Raw genomic sequence first — 15,368 nt, forward strand, 5'->3', positions numbered from 1 at the left:
GTGACTGCAGCCGAACATGAGGGCAAAGCACTCCTTGTAATTGAAGGCTGCGAAAAAAAACAAAACACGGGCATATTTAGGTTTACTGATGTTCGGATCTATTTTGTACCACGTGTATTAATACTGTACACTGACGAGGTGTCCAAAATGCGTCAGCTTTAGGTGTGAATGACGAATATTTTGACGTAGTGTGGTTACCTTTTTTTTTTTTTTTTTTTTGTCATTCATTAGTTCACTATACACATTTATGGTTATGCAGAATTTTAGTGTTTTATTCTTAAGTTAAGCCCAGTTTCTGTCAAAGTAAAAAGTAATTTAATTTTCAGAACCAACTTTATTGGCCAAGATTGTGTGCACAAATAAGGAGCAACTTCGGTCTCAAGTGCTCACTGTATTTTTGATCAAACCTGAAATAATTGTTGATGTGTGAAACGCAAACACCAGTTGCCATTTAAATGTGTAGTTAACCTAAATAATTTTCATTCTCCTTGCAGATTTAGGCCAAAAGTAGCCCTTGTGTTTTTACCAACATGTTTCTTTTGGCTGGAGGCAATATTAATATTTTAGCCAAAGTCCTGACTTGAATCTGTTGACGGAGCTAAAGATTAGGGAGATGGCTTAGGGGCCTTCCAACCTCAAAGACTAGGAGCTCATTAAGATATTTTTTTTAAATAATGCAATGTAATGACATGACATGTAATGTTGGGATTGCGATGACGCCAATAAAGGTTTTTGCTTAGATTTTTTTGAGAGAGTTATAATTTGGAATTTTAAGTCCTACTCCTTTTCACATAGTTTTATCTATTGAGAGATGCCATCTATTTTTTTTTTTTTATTACAAACATACTTTTCAGCTGAATCTAAGATTTAAACTGGTCTAAATCTGCGGGGCATATAAACAATTTCAGCCTTAAGTGTATAATATTTATGTTGTATAGAATGTCAGTGCAGTTCTTTTTCTGTTAAAAATCAAGGTCTTCTGAAACATTAGTTTCAATAAACAAGTGTTTATTGAAACTAATGTTTCTAAACTAATGTTTCAATAAACATTGTACATGAAGCAGAGTGTCCTAAAGATGTTTTGCTCACAAATACATGTTTGTCTCTCCATTTGTTTTTAAACTGCTGCAGAATAATTGAGTGCAAAGAACTGCCTTTGATCAGTGGCCAGAACTGTGACCCATACGCCACCGTGTCTCTTGTTGGACCTGCCAGGTAACTCTGCTAATGCCACACACAGATAAGGCAACTAAACTGTTCCCACCACATTTAGACATTTCTTAAAGAAGCACCTTTTTAAATTTAAGATGGGGTGGATATTATCTAATACCATGTAAAGCCTATGATTTATTAGCTTTGAAAAATCTACTTATTTTATGTTTTATTTTTTGTTTTTGCATAGTTTGCTGTGTAATAACAACCTTATATCTTGCAGTCTCTTAGCTGTAAATCATTCTTTTTGCTAAATAATTAGCTTGAACTCTTAAAAATTGGATATTGTTGTCCCAAATAAGCATGGCTGCAAGATATGCATCAATTTAAAGACAGTGTTGTATATACCACAACACCTGACAAAGTTAGCTAGCTGTGCTTGACCTATGTCTCTGCTGTAAATACAGGTTGTCCTCACTGTTTTGGCAAATACTTTACTATTACGCTGTATAAGATCTGCAGAACTGATTTTTATTTTCCCCAGCAGTTGAGCTCCTTGTTTGAATATTATGATTTTAACAGTTCACATAAAGTTACAGGGGTTGGTAGATACCTTGATTTTTGGAATCATGCAGCAAGAAGAAACCAATGCCTGATGGCTGATATTTTTTCTGCACTGATTTTAAACAGAAGAAAATCACAAATACAGTTACAGGAAAACTGAGAACATTGGTAAGGTTCTAATGACACAGTCTATGCAGCAAGTAAAGAATAGTTTAGTTTTATGTTTATCTAAATCACTATAAGGTTTAGCATTCTAACAATTAAAATTACAGACAGTATGAACATTGAGATTAATTAGATGATACCCAACTGTGCAAATATATGTTTTTGTCATTGTGAGAATGCATGAACTTTAAATGAAATATTAAGCTAAATCTTGTGTCTAAGGGTAAGAGTAATGTATATTTGCAAAGGTGACTGTTTTGCGCAAGTCCAAAATATTTCAAAACATTTTAGTCATTGTAGACTAAACTGTGCCCCAGCTGGCCAGACGTCAGAGCAAACATCCAAAGAGATATTTTTGTTATGAAAATGTCACAAACTAAATGGTGACAACTGTTTCTTTCCGTTAACTTGAACTCGGCTTCATGTAAAATATATGGCAATATTGAACTAAAATCTATTAAGAAAGAGAGCTGGGCAATCCCTCGGCTGACATCGTGTCAATATAAAATGGAACTTATGAAGCTCCGGTTAGCGACACTTTCAATACATTTTAACTTTCTATACAAGCACTATGCTTTCTCCTCTGGTGTCATAGTTCATTCTATGCTACATGAAGGAAGACACACGCGTGTCTTAAAACTCCTGCGTGTCATTAAGAGTTTTTTTAATTTCTTTGGTGTGGAGTGCTTTTAAATCTTCATATCTCCAGTTTCTGTCTTAAGGTTTAACATCATACAATAAAAACAGATGTGCTTGTCCATTTCTGACATGGAGAGGTGATGCCCGGAACACATTCTTTGTCAAATTTTGTTCACCAAACTTTGACACTCTAGGACAAATTTATGCATTATTACCTGAAGAGCAATTTCACTTAGATTTTCATATTGTTTTAAAAATGTAAACATTCCTTAACCACTTGTGTGAAATTAATTTATTTCCATCTTATGTCCTTAGATCAGACCAAAAGAAAACAAAAGTAAAGAAGAAAACCAGCAACCCATATTTTGAGGAAACCTTTTTCTTTGAGGTGAATTATACATGATTGATTTGAATCAGACGTACTCATGATAGATTTATAACGTACGTAACTATATTTTTGAATAAACATACTGATAAAGCCTCTGCAAATTTATCCTCAGGTGACACGGTCCAGCAGCTACTCTAGAAAATCACAGTTCCCTGTGGAGGAGGAGGACATTGAAAAGCTTGAGATCAGGTGAGTTTTATTTTATGTGCACCATGCGTCTGCTCTGTTTCCCCTTAGTCTTGCTTCTCTAGACCTTTGGATCAAAAATGTTAACTTAGCTGCGGTGTGTTCTGACTGCTGATGGAGAGCCTTGTCTTCTGTTAAGAAAGGTGGGGCCTCCATCACAATGGAGTCGTAGCTCACTGGTAAGAGTAGACAGGTTAAAAGGTAAACACTCATGCATGGTTTTGAGGTTTGAATTTGAGGTGGCGTTATTGCACTGGCAGTGTTTTAGTTCCTGTGCACACAGGAGGTAAGCACCACTCAGTAGTGACATGTTCTTTGGAGTCCCTCTTGCTGTACCTGTATCGGGTGGCTTGTTTGTGCGATGTTGACCACACTTGTGTGTGTTGTGTCGGGCTTGACGAACAGCAGTTTAACATTCACAGATGAAAAGCATAATGTTTACATCATCTTTCCTTGCAGAGTGGATCTGTGGAACAATGAAAATCTGGCTCAGGATGTGTTTCTTGGAGAAACGAGAGTTCCTGTCAAGATCCTTCAGAGCGACCACATGCACAAAGCCTGGTAAGGACCAGCCGTGGAAAAAAATGCTGTCATTTTCCTAATCCTCCAGCTTTGTGGTTCTACAACATACTCAATAACAAAGTTGGAAAAAGTAATTTGATTACTGATTAATCTTTTAAAAATTAACTGTTATTTTGCTGATTACTTCATTTTAAAAGAAATTTATATTACAAGTAACTTTATTAGTTGTAATATAAAGGCAGCAGCTGCCAACAATGCCCATGGACAGCCTCAACATAAAAATGACCAGTTTTGCCATTGCTTCTTTTACAAGAAGTGCATTTTTAACAGATTTGTTAAAAATGATTTGTATCTCCTGGTTTTTAAGTTGAGCTTAAAATCAATTTTCTGAAAAAAAAGATGTTTTTTCTTGACTCAACATGAATACCTGTTGTTGCACATAAAATACAAAATTTATAAAATATCTTTTCACTTGACATATTTAACTGTTAACACTATAATGGAAACGGTTACCATTTATATCATTGTTCATAAATGTGACTATTAGATTTTTTTTTTCTTTCATGTGTAATCACATATTTTGAACAAAACTGTGGAGTTTGGAGAGTTAAACTCATTGAGTGCAGCCTTCAGGTTTTTCTCCATCTCTGTACTACTCCTTTCAGGAAGGGAAAAATGCTCTGTGAGACTGCTTGGCATTGATTGTAATTTATTATGGCACGAAACGAGGGCAAGTAACCATGCGCAGGGGAGGCATTTCATCTACAACATGTCACCTGACCAACTTCCTTAACTCTCCCCTACTCGCTGGTTTTGCACTGAAGTCCAGCTTTTGTTGTTTGGTTGGTTGAGGAACCGCCTGCAAAATAGTCACAGCTCTCTGCTTCGCAAGACCCGATGTAGCTTTCTCCTCAAGTCTGACCGTTTCTTCAACTCTGTTTTTTGAAGCTGGATGAGTTTGTCACCTGCACAGAGTTCGCAACAAACCCTAATATTGTCGTCTTTAACTGATATTTTCAGCTGGAAAACATGCAAAACTCTTCCCCCGACTGTTTGCATTTGTGCTGCTGACTGCTTGGTTTGTATTTTGAACTGTCATGTTGAAAATGTGATTTGTCGCATACATAACGCCACTCAAATCGTCGCAAAAAGAAAGCAGATATGTTTTGTTACTAAGGAAAATGATAAAAGGACTTGGATGTGTAACTATAATCTGGTTCAGAAATAGTAACACATTAAGATGAGATATTACTAACTGATTACTTATTAGTACTTCATGTTACGGTATATATGTAATGTCTGGCTGTGTCTCAGATTATGGTATGACCGATTTGGCTAGAAAGGCAGATTGTTTTTTTTATTTATTATTTTTTATTATTATATTTCCTCTGCATGAACAACGCTCAAAATCCTCCTAAATCTATTTAGGCAGAAAATTGCATCCTAAACTGGCTTTAGGATATTGCAATAAAGGGGTTGTTCATATTTTTCATTTTTAAAAAGAAAAGTCTTTGTTTCACAATCATGCACTACTACTGCACATAAGTACTGCAAGACACTGAAGCTCAAAGATGTCAAGAAATAGCTGCACTGAATTATATAGGAATGTTATTAGTCTCTTTGAATCTACCTCCTTAGTAAAACAGCAGTTTGGTTGAATTGGTACTGAGCCAGATTAAAGCGCATGCTGCACACCAGGCTACTTGCTCTTTTTACACATTAAAACTGCCCTTGAGCGTATAAAGTCCTATTTGATTAAAGTGCTGGAAGTCAAACCGTCCCTTTCAAGTTCACTCCCTAAGGTCTATAAAGTTGAGTTGAGCCTTTTTGCTGTTTTACTGGTATTTTATTCAAAGTGTGTATTACACATCTATCAGGACAGCATGTTCTGCCAAGTTTTCACAGCCGCTACAAGGTGACTAGAAGAACCTCCCGAGATTTCTGTGTTCAGCAGTTTTTCCTTTGTGTGGATGTGGCCCAGCTTTGCGTCGGAGTAGGTGATATGGGATTATGCCAGATAGCAATCTGTTGGTACATGAAGCCTGCAAGTGTAGTGTGTGGGTGGCTCGTTGCATGGTGGCATTACCTCATGTCCTGTGTTACCTCATGGTCCAAATAACATCAAATGAAGTATCTCTGTGTCTGTTCTGTGATCCATGTAGTTCATTAGCTACAGCTAATAATGCTTTTCCTTATTCTTTTTATTTTTTTACACACCCCAATATGTGATTACTGAATGAATCAGTGTGCTGCAGCAATATAGGCAGTTTTTTTTTCTTAACCTACTTAAAGCAGAAGCTCTCCTTACAAAAGCCTCTCAACAGTTTTATTAAAAACAGTTGCAGAGTTTATGAATGATCACTAAACCTTTTATCAATATCTGATATCGACTGGCCCTGAAGCATTTGACTGGTACAAACATATAAGCATGAGATTATATGAAGCACATGTGTGAAATAGAAAATATAGTTTATGAATTACCTGATGAAAGATAAAGGTTGGAAGTTGACTCCTAAATTAATTGGAGGACTTTGAGGTGCTATAAAGCTTTTGAGATCTTGAGTCACTATTTCTGATTCCTCAGTATGTGCATCTTAATTAAAACCTTATGTTTTTGTGGTTTTTACCATTTTAAATTACGGTAGTGTGGCATCAGATTAAAGTTGATCTGACAGTTAAAAAGCTTGGGATTAAATATTTTCTTCTCCACTCTATCTGGTTAAATAATTTCTTCATCTGAACAGTTTCCTCAGGTTAAAGGAAACATTTTGTTCTTTACGTAGCTTCATGCATATTGCATTAGAAATGACGTCATTAGGGGTTGTATTCCTTGCCGAGGTTTCAGTATCTGGAAAATACTCTATCCAATCTTTTCCTCTTGTCTATAAAGAAACTCGAACTAAATTATACTGGGTTGTTTTGTTGTTGTTGTTTTTTAGTAAAATTTTTCCCGTACACACCTGTAAATTGTCCCCTCTCTTTTGCTGTGCTCTTTCAGGTATCTCCTCCAGCCTAAAGGGACAGGCAGCAAGTCCAAGTCTGATGATTTGGGACAACTGCGTTTGAAGCTCACTTACATTGAAGACACGGTGCTGCCCTCTACCTGCTACACACCTCTCTGCAACTTGCTGCTCAAATCCCCCGATGTGAAGGTAACACCACAGCTGAACCGAACCAGTGGTCAATGCTGTATTTGGAAAATAATTGCTGGTCACTTATTGTTTTCCTTCTCTTTCACTTTCATCCCTCTTTTTGACCCTTGCAGCCACCCTTTAAGCCCACTTTCAGTTTTGTTTTGTTTTTGTTGTTGTTTTTTATTTATTTTACCTTCTCAGTTTTTTTGTTGATGTGCTTTTTGTTCTCCCTCAGCCCATCTCGGCATCAGCAGCACACATCTTGGGGGACATCTTCAGAGAGCGATACGAGGCCGTTCTGCCCATGGTCCGGCTGCTGCTCTACCACAGCCGTTTTGTGCCTTTCGTCTCTGCTGTGGCGGCTCTGGAGCTGGACAACACTCAGTGAGTGTTCACCCCCGCATGTGTGATCAGTGACACATCCGATGTTGTTCTGTAGTGCTGTGAACGCAGATGGAGAGAAGTGTTAAAGTTGGTTTCTGTTTTATTTGCGATAATAATGTAACCACAGACAAATATGAAACGGGAAGTACCACAGAAAATAAAACTGACATTAAAGCTGGAATTTCTGTGTCAGCTTCTCTTTTAATTTCATTTACTGGGCGTTGCATAATAATGCGCAAGGTGTCATTATGTCGCATTGGGACATTTTTCTGAGAGAGAAACTGTAGCACTTGTTAATCTAATAATCTTTGTTTACAGGGAGGCTAACACTATATTCCGAGGCAACTCACTGGCAACTCGCTGCATTGACGACATGATGAAGATCGTGGGAAAGAGTTACTTGGCTGTTACATTGAAGCCGGTTATTGATGAGGTATGAATAAGACAGAAACTCACAGAATCAGACGCTCATTCAGTAATTATAAAGCCACAATGTGTTGGGAAAAGAAAAACCTTTTCACAGCTGCCTTTCTGTGTCAAACCTGCCTCTGTACAAATGTCATTAGTGGGTTGAGGTTTCACACGTTGCTACATCCACCCTTGTCAAAAACGGGACAAACAATATTGTAGCTCTCATTGAATGATTTCCTCTAATTTTAGAATAGAATAGAATTACTTTATTCGTCCCAGCAGGGAAATTATTTCGCAGTTACAGCAGCATAGAGACAAGACACACAACAACCACCACTGAGTAGCAATGTAGACAAGATAAAATAAGAATAAAATATGACATGCTGTCAATATAAAAAGCACCTTAGAGCAGTCCTTGCAAGGATTCAAAATGCAGAACAGAATGTATATGTAAATATATGTACAGCAAGTGTGCCACAGTGCATTGTGCAAAATTGGACTGATTAGTGCAGAACAGTGATTTAGCTTTTATTGTACAGTGAGATGGCATGTACAATAAAAGCTAAATCACTGTTCTGCACTAATCAGTCCAATTTCGCACAATTGGTTTGGTACCTTAAGGTAAAGCTACCATAAGATGTAGAGACTAAGCTTTTGTTTGAAAACTATTTCATCCCCTGCTCACTTACACTTTTCTCCATCACCATGGGGAACAACTATTCATTCATATAGCACTTTGATAGCCATTGATCAATAAAATACCTAATTGTGACAACTTTTTTATTGAGAATGTTTCCAACAAGTTAAAATGTAAAACATACAATTATTCCATTTGGTATCCTAGACTTTTGGAAGTATGTTCTACTCAGACAAAAGTCTGAATAGAACAGGTAGTAATTACTACCTGAATAGAACAGGTAGCAATTACTACCTGTTCTATTCAGTGGGTCCAGAATGGGTCAAATTTTGTTCAGACTGCTAAACTACTGTAAACACAAGTGTAGCAGGACACCTAAGCAGGTAATCTAAGGAAATGTCCTCAGTTCGTCTTGAGGGACTTCACACCGATTTGTCTGTCAGACATGATCGAATGACCGATGTTAATGCCACGTGTGAAAAGGGTTTGTTAGTACGGTAGTTTCTGTCGTTTAACTTCAAAATATTTTCTTCATCTTTTATAAAATTGTTGTCTGACTCCTCTATGTTCAGTGACTGGATTGAGTGTTGATCATTTACCTGTTACCTCTTCATAGATTTGTGACTCCAACAAAACATGTGAGATAGACCCCATTAAGCTAAAGGAAGGTGACAACGTGGAGGTCAACAAGGTAGACAGTCCTCACTTGTTTTGTTTGTTTTTATGCACAAGATTGAGACTGTACATTTCCAAAAATAAAGTCCTTTAAATCACATTTATTACTGTTGCAGGAAAATCTTCAGGTTTATGTCCAGAAGGTTTTCTCCTCCATCACTCAGTCCAGCTCCAACTGTCCTCCTCTGATGTGTGACGTCTTCAGATCGCTCAGACATCTCGCCTGCAAACGCTTCCTAGGTAAGGAAAATCTCTGTAAGGTGCAGCTAATTAAAAGTTCTGTAACAGTTATTCTGTAACAGATTTCGAATATTTGGTGGTGTTGGTTTTATTTGCCAGTAGGTGGAGCCAAATCATTAAGATCTCATTGACTCTGTGTGTAATGCCTTTACAGTCGGTTCTTTTTCATAGTCCTAACTCGGTGATATTAACAAGTTTCTTTTCTTTTTGTAGGCGACCCACATGTTCAGTACTCTGCTGTGAGCAGCTTTGTGTTCCTGCGCTTTTTCGCTGTGGCAGTTCTCTCCCCGCACTCGTTCCAGCTCCGATCGCATCACCCCGTAAGTGCAAAGCCTCTGCTACCAGCATGTTCTGCTTTATAATCCGCTCTGTGTGTATTTGCTCTATAAGCAGACCTCATTGTCATGCTTTTGTACTTGCAGGATCCTGAGATCGCCCGCACACTCACTCTCATCTCAAAAACTATTCAGACTCTTGGCAGCTGGGGTAGTTTGTCTAAAAAACTGGTAAAGAAAAGAAGAGTGTAAAGATTTATACAATTATTCTCCTACAATGTTCATCTGTAACCAGTTGAAAACTTTTTCTGCCTTCAGTCCAGTTTTAAAGAAAGCTACATGTACGACTTCTACAAGTCATTCCAAGAAGAAAAGTGCATTGAAAAAGTTAAAAAGGTATTTATCATAAACCTGCTCTACAGTCCAGTATATTTCAATTGTTTTGTTTATATCTACTTATTAGCATTTTTGTCTGCTTCCAGTTTCTTGACGAAATCTCGTCCAACGTGAGTAAAGAGTCCAGCAGACAGGAGGACGCTGTGGTTCTGAAGGAGGGGTGAGTTGTTTCCATTAGCCCATATGATTATTGACGAATATAGTTTCCTGCAAATTATTATTATTAATTACTCTTCCATCTAAAGCCTTGCAGCTGGGTAACTTGGGTGGAAAGGACTTTTACTGATTCTGCGTGTTTCTTATTTGTTTTTCAAGGGAAGTGCAGAAACGTACCCAAGGAAAGAAGAACTTCTCTAAGAGAAACTTTAAGAAGAGATGGCTGAGAGTGACCAACAGGGAGCTCTCCTACCACAAACGTAAAGGTGAGACCGCTCATTCTCATAATCCAACTCAATGAGAGGATAAACTGCTGGAAATCGCATAAGAAGTCAGTTAACCTTAACATGTTTTCTTGGTGAAAAGTAAATGCGTCAACCTCGAGGCTCCTCATGCTCTCTTACTGCCTGGCCTGTCAGTATATGTAACGACCCTTTAAAGTCGTTCTTTAAAGGGTTCCTGCTGTGCCTGCACGTTTCATTTTCAGAGTGTAGATTAAATTGTGCTGTTAGATGTTAGGATATTATTCAGTGAAACCTAACTCTTTAAACTTTAGCAAACCTCTGAGGCCTTCACAGAACACCTGCATTTATACTGAGATTAATTTGTCCAAAATACTTGGATATTTTGGGGTGTCAAAGTATTGGGGGCTAGTGGAAAGACTGAGATTATCTGTGTTGTAAAAATCCCCAAATTCTCATCTTTACCATGAAACCTTTTGGTTATATCACAATAAAACGTAGAGGTTCCAGTGGTGGGAATTTTGTGACCAAAATGTTACAAGCCGATGTCTGAATGGTTCATGTTGCTCTCACTCGTAAACTCTTGGCTGATCTGACCTGCAGTTCAATGCAACTTTGCAGCTCTATTTGCTTTACTTTCCTCAAATTAGATTTATGGCTTCTCTTTATCCTTCTGACAAGATTAATCTGTAATGTTTTGGTACTGAGAGCTCCACCACTGTTATCATAATTGGTATAAACATGACGGAGTGTTTTCTCGCCGACAGGGAAAGAGGCCCTCTGCACCATCAGCGTCAAAAACATCCAGGCGGTGGAGAAACTCGATGAAAGTGCCTTTAACCGCAAAAATGTAAGTCGGTCAGCCTGGGGTATCTCTTACCACCTTTCATTAGTTTCCTGCTTTGAAATGGAAGTGGTGTTGAGATCACGTCCCGGCGTTAAAACAATAAAAACGTTTTCAGCCTCCTGAATCTTTTCTGACATTTCCCTTCAGTAGATTTGAATAGTTCACCATTAAAGCTCTGAAAAGCCTTCAGAATTGCCACTTTGGAGTGTTTTGAAAACTGTTAACTCTAAATACTTAGCAGCATAAAATTGGCTCTTGCATATAAAATTTTATGTCTGTAGCTGCAAGCATGAACAATCAAACTGTTAACATTTAAATCTTCTTATGGGATTTGAAAGTGTGCTTGCTGTGTAACACAAGTTCCTTGTCTTAATGCCTAAAGACTGTTTTGTTTCCTCTTGTTAGATGTTTCAGGTGGTCCTCTCAGAGAAGCCGCTCTACGTTCAGGCAGGAAACTGCGTGGAGGCCAGCGAGTGGCTGGAGATCCTGGGCCAGGTCAGCCGCTGCAACGAGGGACGCTTGACCACTTACCACTCGTCGAATTACACCGCTGGAGCGTGGCAGTGCTGCAAAAACCAGAGCAGCAGCGCTCCCGGCTGTAAGCCCTGCACAATGTGAGTGCAGGATGAGATCGCCTGGAAACTATCTAGCTAACGCTGCAGATCACAGTTCACACCCAGTAAAAAGAGTCGACTGCTGTTCTGAACCCGGGCCGCCTCCGATGTTAAATGTGACCACCTATGTAGACGCAGAGTCCTGCTCGAAGCACGCTTTGGAAAAATGCACAGCTATTTGTTTAAAATGGCAAATAAAAACAACAGTAAGCAAATTAAATGAGGTGAAAAGTTAAATTCATCACACAGACAAATACACGCCTAAAAACTGAGACCCTGATGCATTACTGCCAAACCATTTCCAGTGTTGATGATTGTATTCTTCAGTTCAACTAAAATCAAGTAAACCTATGTATACAAAATGATTTTTTTGTTATTCTTAGGTAAGGGAATTTTTATTTTATTTTTTATTCGGTTGCTAAAAAATAAAATGCCTCACTTTTTGCCATGTTTTACTCTGGGTATGCTGTTCTTTGTGTGGGGCTTAGTTTTGTTTTAGGCTAATCTTTGCCAAAAGCTTGGTTTCACCACCATGACCCAGATTTTTTCCAGCGTTCTTTAGGTTTTAAGCCTAAATGATTCAGTTTCGCAAACACATTCCTTAGTTCAGTAACAACCTGTAATTGTATCTTTTCTGTTAGCTACACTCCCCAACAGAGCTTTCTATTTTTCAGTAGAATTACCCTGGAGTGTCTATGACATAATAAGTAGAAGAAACATGGAAATGAATTGTGAAACCTGACATTTTAACAGGAGTGTGTACTCTTTTTATGATCTCTTGTATTAAGTAGACATAAAACTCCTGGTAACAATGGAGTTTCTCACTGTTGCATAGAAACTAGTGCGTCTTAAAATGTTTCATAATGTAATCTTTGCAAGAATTGAGCCAAATTTGAGTTCAGAATGTTTCTGTGGCTGGGAGAAACTTACAATTCATAAAAAGCACATTCCTGCCGTCTTCAACATTTACTTTCAAAGCTTCGAACATTACTTGAGTTGCCGTTTTCACTTTCCGGCTCGTTTGTCTCTCACCTTCATTCTTGAATGACCTCCTTTTCTCTCCTCACACGTTTGTCCCCTCCTGTTGCAGCACCATGCTGGCCAACCTGCAGCTGGACATCGACTGTGACCGGGAAGCAGAGAGAATCTTCTCCCTCCTCTCATCTAATGAATCCAAGCTACAAAACATGGAAGGTCAGCATGTGCTCATGAGCTGTCGGGTTGAAGTAAAGTAGAGGGACTTATGTGTATTTTACATGTTCACTCAAAGTAACACGTCGGATCCTTTACAGCAGAGACGCTGTCTAAACTTACTGGACACTTAGTAAGCGGGTGTTAGATTTTACAATCTGGCCAAAACTGACGGCTGTGTCCTGCCCACAGATGCGTGTGCCAGCATGGCGGTGTACCAGGGCCCTCAGAGGGAACAGGAGGAGTACTCCAAGTTCACCATTCAGGAACCCAAAGAGACTTTTCAGACCCTCAAACAGCTCCGAAACGTCATGGAGGAGCTGCAGAGGCAGCACAACAGCAGGAATAACATCACTGCACAGTACGGAAGCCTGTAAGTCGGTGCCAAACCTCCTCTGCATGATGCCTCTGCAGCGTCTTATAGAAAGTATTCACGCTACTTCAACACTTTAGCATGTTGTAATGGTGCAGCCGTCTGAGGTTTGTTATGGGGATTTCATGTGATAAACCAAGACAAAGTAGAACTTGATGGTGAAGAGGAAAGAAAAGGGGTACATGGCTTTCAAAAGAGATTTTTAAATAAAAGACTGTAAAGTGTGCACATTTGTGTTCAGCCCTACAGGATTTCAGCTTGTAGAAAAACTTTTCTCAAACGTTACAGCAGGAAGTTTATTGGAGTGCAAAGAGACATTTTTAGGTCTTCCCACATATTCTCATTTCCATTTAGTTCTGGCCTTTGACTGGGCCAATCTAACACATGAATATGCCTTGGTCTGAACTATTATACAGTAACTCCAGCTGATTTTTTTTTTTTTCTCTCTCTGCTAAGAAAATCTTCCTCACAGTATGATTCCGCCATATCCATTTTTCATCATAGGTATTTTGTGCTTAGAGGAATGTGCACTATCAGTTTCCCTTTGCACAAAAAACCTTTATGTATTCTAGTCCATCCGTTGTCTTTACCCACTGGTCCTTTTAGGGCCGCGGAGGACAGACTGCTGATCTATCACATAAAATTTCCCTAAAAATACATTGAAGTTTGAAGATTTAACGTAGCAAAAGTTCAAGAGAAACAAATAATGTCTGTGTCATGTCTTGAACGCCGTCCTCCTTTATTAGGCCGCTGCTGAATAACTCGTTCTGTCCAGCCTAACATGCTTGTTTATGATTCTGCCTGCGGTGGTAAATAATCAGACACCTCCCTCATAAAGAAATGCCCTTAACTCCATAGTTCATCTAGTAATTACTGTGATTAAGTACAGTAATGACTTTGATGGATAACTAACTGATGTAGTCACTCTGATGCTTTCTCTGTTTCAGTGACAACCCCATAGTAGGGAAAACCTCTTAGCCTGGGTGGGCCGGTGTGGCCTGAAACAGCCCCGCCAGCAGGGGTCAGTGCACCACAGAGGACCACGAAAAGCCCACGAAGATGTCCGAGCAAGTGACGAGGAGAATGATATACACCCTGACCTCCACACGTTTAGTCCACTATGAATGAACCTTTTTTTTTTTTTTGTGGGCTGCGCTGCAGACTGATTCTTCATGTATCCACAGAGGCATCACTAGATGGTGTGTGAATAGGCTGCTATATATATAAATATATATATATGTGTGTATTTTTAAAATCTACTCTGTTTTATATCAACAGCTGTGATGATGATCACTCCCTCCTTATTTTTAAATGTTTTTAAAACCTCAGTTCAATAACAATCATCACTCTGGAGGATCATCCTCTTGTTTGTGCCCCTCAAATCGTTTAGTGTCCTTCTTCTGAACAAATGTATGTGTGTTTTATAAAAAAAACCAATCTGCCTTACTGATGGAGATTCTTTTCACATTTAATACTGAGGAAACAATGCAAACGCACTTTAAATATTTGGAGCTGTCCGAATGGAAATGATTAGATACTTGGTATCAGCTTTATGATCATTACATGATCCTGAGTACATATTTTTTTTGTTTCACTCCTGTACAATAACGTTGAATGCCTGTTAAATATATATATATATATATATGTTAAGATATTTTTGTCAACCAAAGGCAATCCCTTGTACGTACGTGTATATGTATTTTGTACTCAAACTGTTAAATTTGAGACAGATTATAAATATATGTATATGTTCAGTTTGTTCGTCTGGTTTAACATATCCTTTTTATTGACTTGTAGGGCAAGCAGTTTTGCATGCATTCAGCTTTGAATCTGGACGGCATGACTGTGGTAAAGAGTTGTGTTTGCTTGTGATTGTGAACTGTTGATGGTACGGTGTGCATCGGACCCGTGATGTTCATGCTCAGAGCTCCCCACGCCCCCAACATGGCCGATGCTAGACACAGTAGAGGTCCCGCCGAGAGGAGGCGGCCAGAATAACAGGCGACTCCCTTCATCTCTAAATTCGTCCGACAATCGCAGCGACGGCGCCCCTTCATGCTCGTCTTTCACACCAGCAGCACTCCAAAGCTAAAGCTGCTACGCTTTTATTATTTTAAAGTTTTGTTGTTTTTTTTTTTTATATCTGGAGTTTGAAAAATTTTCACAGCGCCTCCCTG

General features: G+C 38.7%; 1 protein-coding gene across 1 annotated transcript in view; it reads left to right on the forward strand.

Moving 5' to 3' along the window:
* Positions 1-14,851, forward strand: part of rasa2 (RAS p21 protein activator 2) — a 29,955-nt gene extending 15,104 nt beyond the window's left edge. Inside the window, exons 6-24 of the mRNA XM_005803361.2 lie at positions 1,132-1,215; positions 2,836-2,908; positions 3,021-3,097; positions 3,554-3,655; positions 6,615-6,768; positions 6,986-7,134; positions 7,453-7,567; positions 8,799-8,873; positions 8,974-9,097; positions 9,311-9,417; positions 9,520-9,603; positions 9,691-9,768; positions 9,855-9,928; positions 10,084-10,190; positions 10,934-11,016; positions 11,419-11,627; positions 12,718-12,821; positions 13,011-13,191; positions 14,139-14,851. Of these exons, the coding sequence (XP_005803418.1) occupies positions 1,132-1,215; positions 2,836-2,908; positions 3,021-3,097; positions 3,554-3,655; positions 6,615-6,768; positions 6,986-7,134; positions 7,453-7,567; positions 8,799-8,873; positions 8,974-9,097; positions 9,311-9,417; positions 9,520-9,603; positions 9,691-9,768; positions 9,855-9,928; positions 10,084-10,190; positions 10,934-11,016; positions 11,419-11,627; positions 12,718-12,821; positions 13,011-13,191; positions 14,139-14,169 (2,011 nt within the window). The 3' untranslated portion in view covers positions 14,170-14,851. The remainder of the gene's footprint in view (positions 1-1,131; positions 1,216-2,835; positions 2,909-3,020; positions 3,098-3,553; positions 3,656-6,614; positions 6,769-6,985; positions 7,135-7,452; positions 7,568-8,798; positions 8,874-8,973; positions 9,098-9,310; positions 9,418-9,519; positions 9,604-9,690; positions 9,769-9,854; positions 9,929-10,083; positions 10,191-10,933; positions 11,017-11,418; positions 11,628-12,717; positions 12,822-13,010; positions 13,192-14,138) is intronic.
* Positions 14,852-15,368: the final 517 nt, after the last annotated feature.

Source organism: Xiphophorus maculatus, chromosome 18 (assembly GCF_002775205.1).
Source record: "Xiphophorus maculatus strain JP 163 A chromosome 18, X_maculatus-5.0-male, whole genome shotgun sequence".
Classification (NCBI taxonomy): domain Eukaryota; kingdom Metazoa; phylum Chordata; class Actinopteri; order Cyprinodontiformes; family Poeciliidae; genus Xiphophorus; species Xiphophorus maculatus.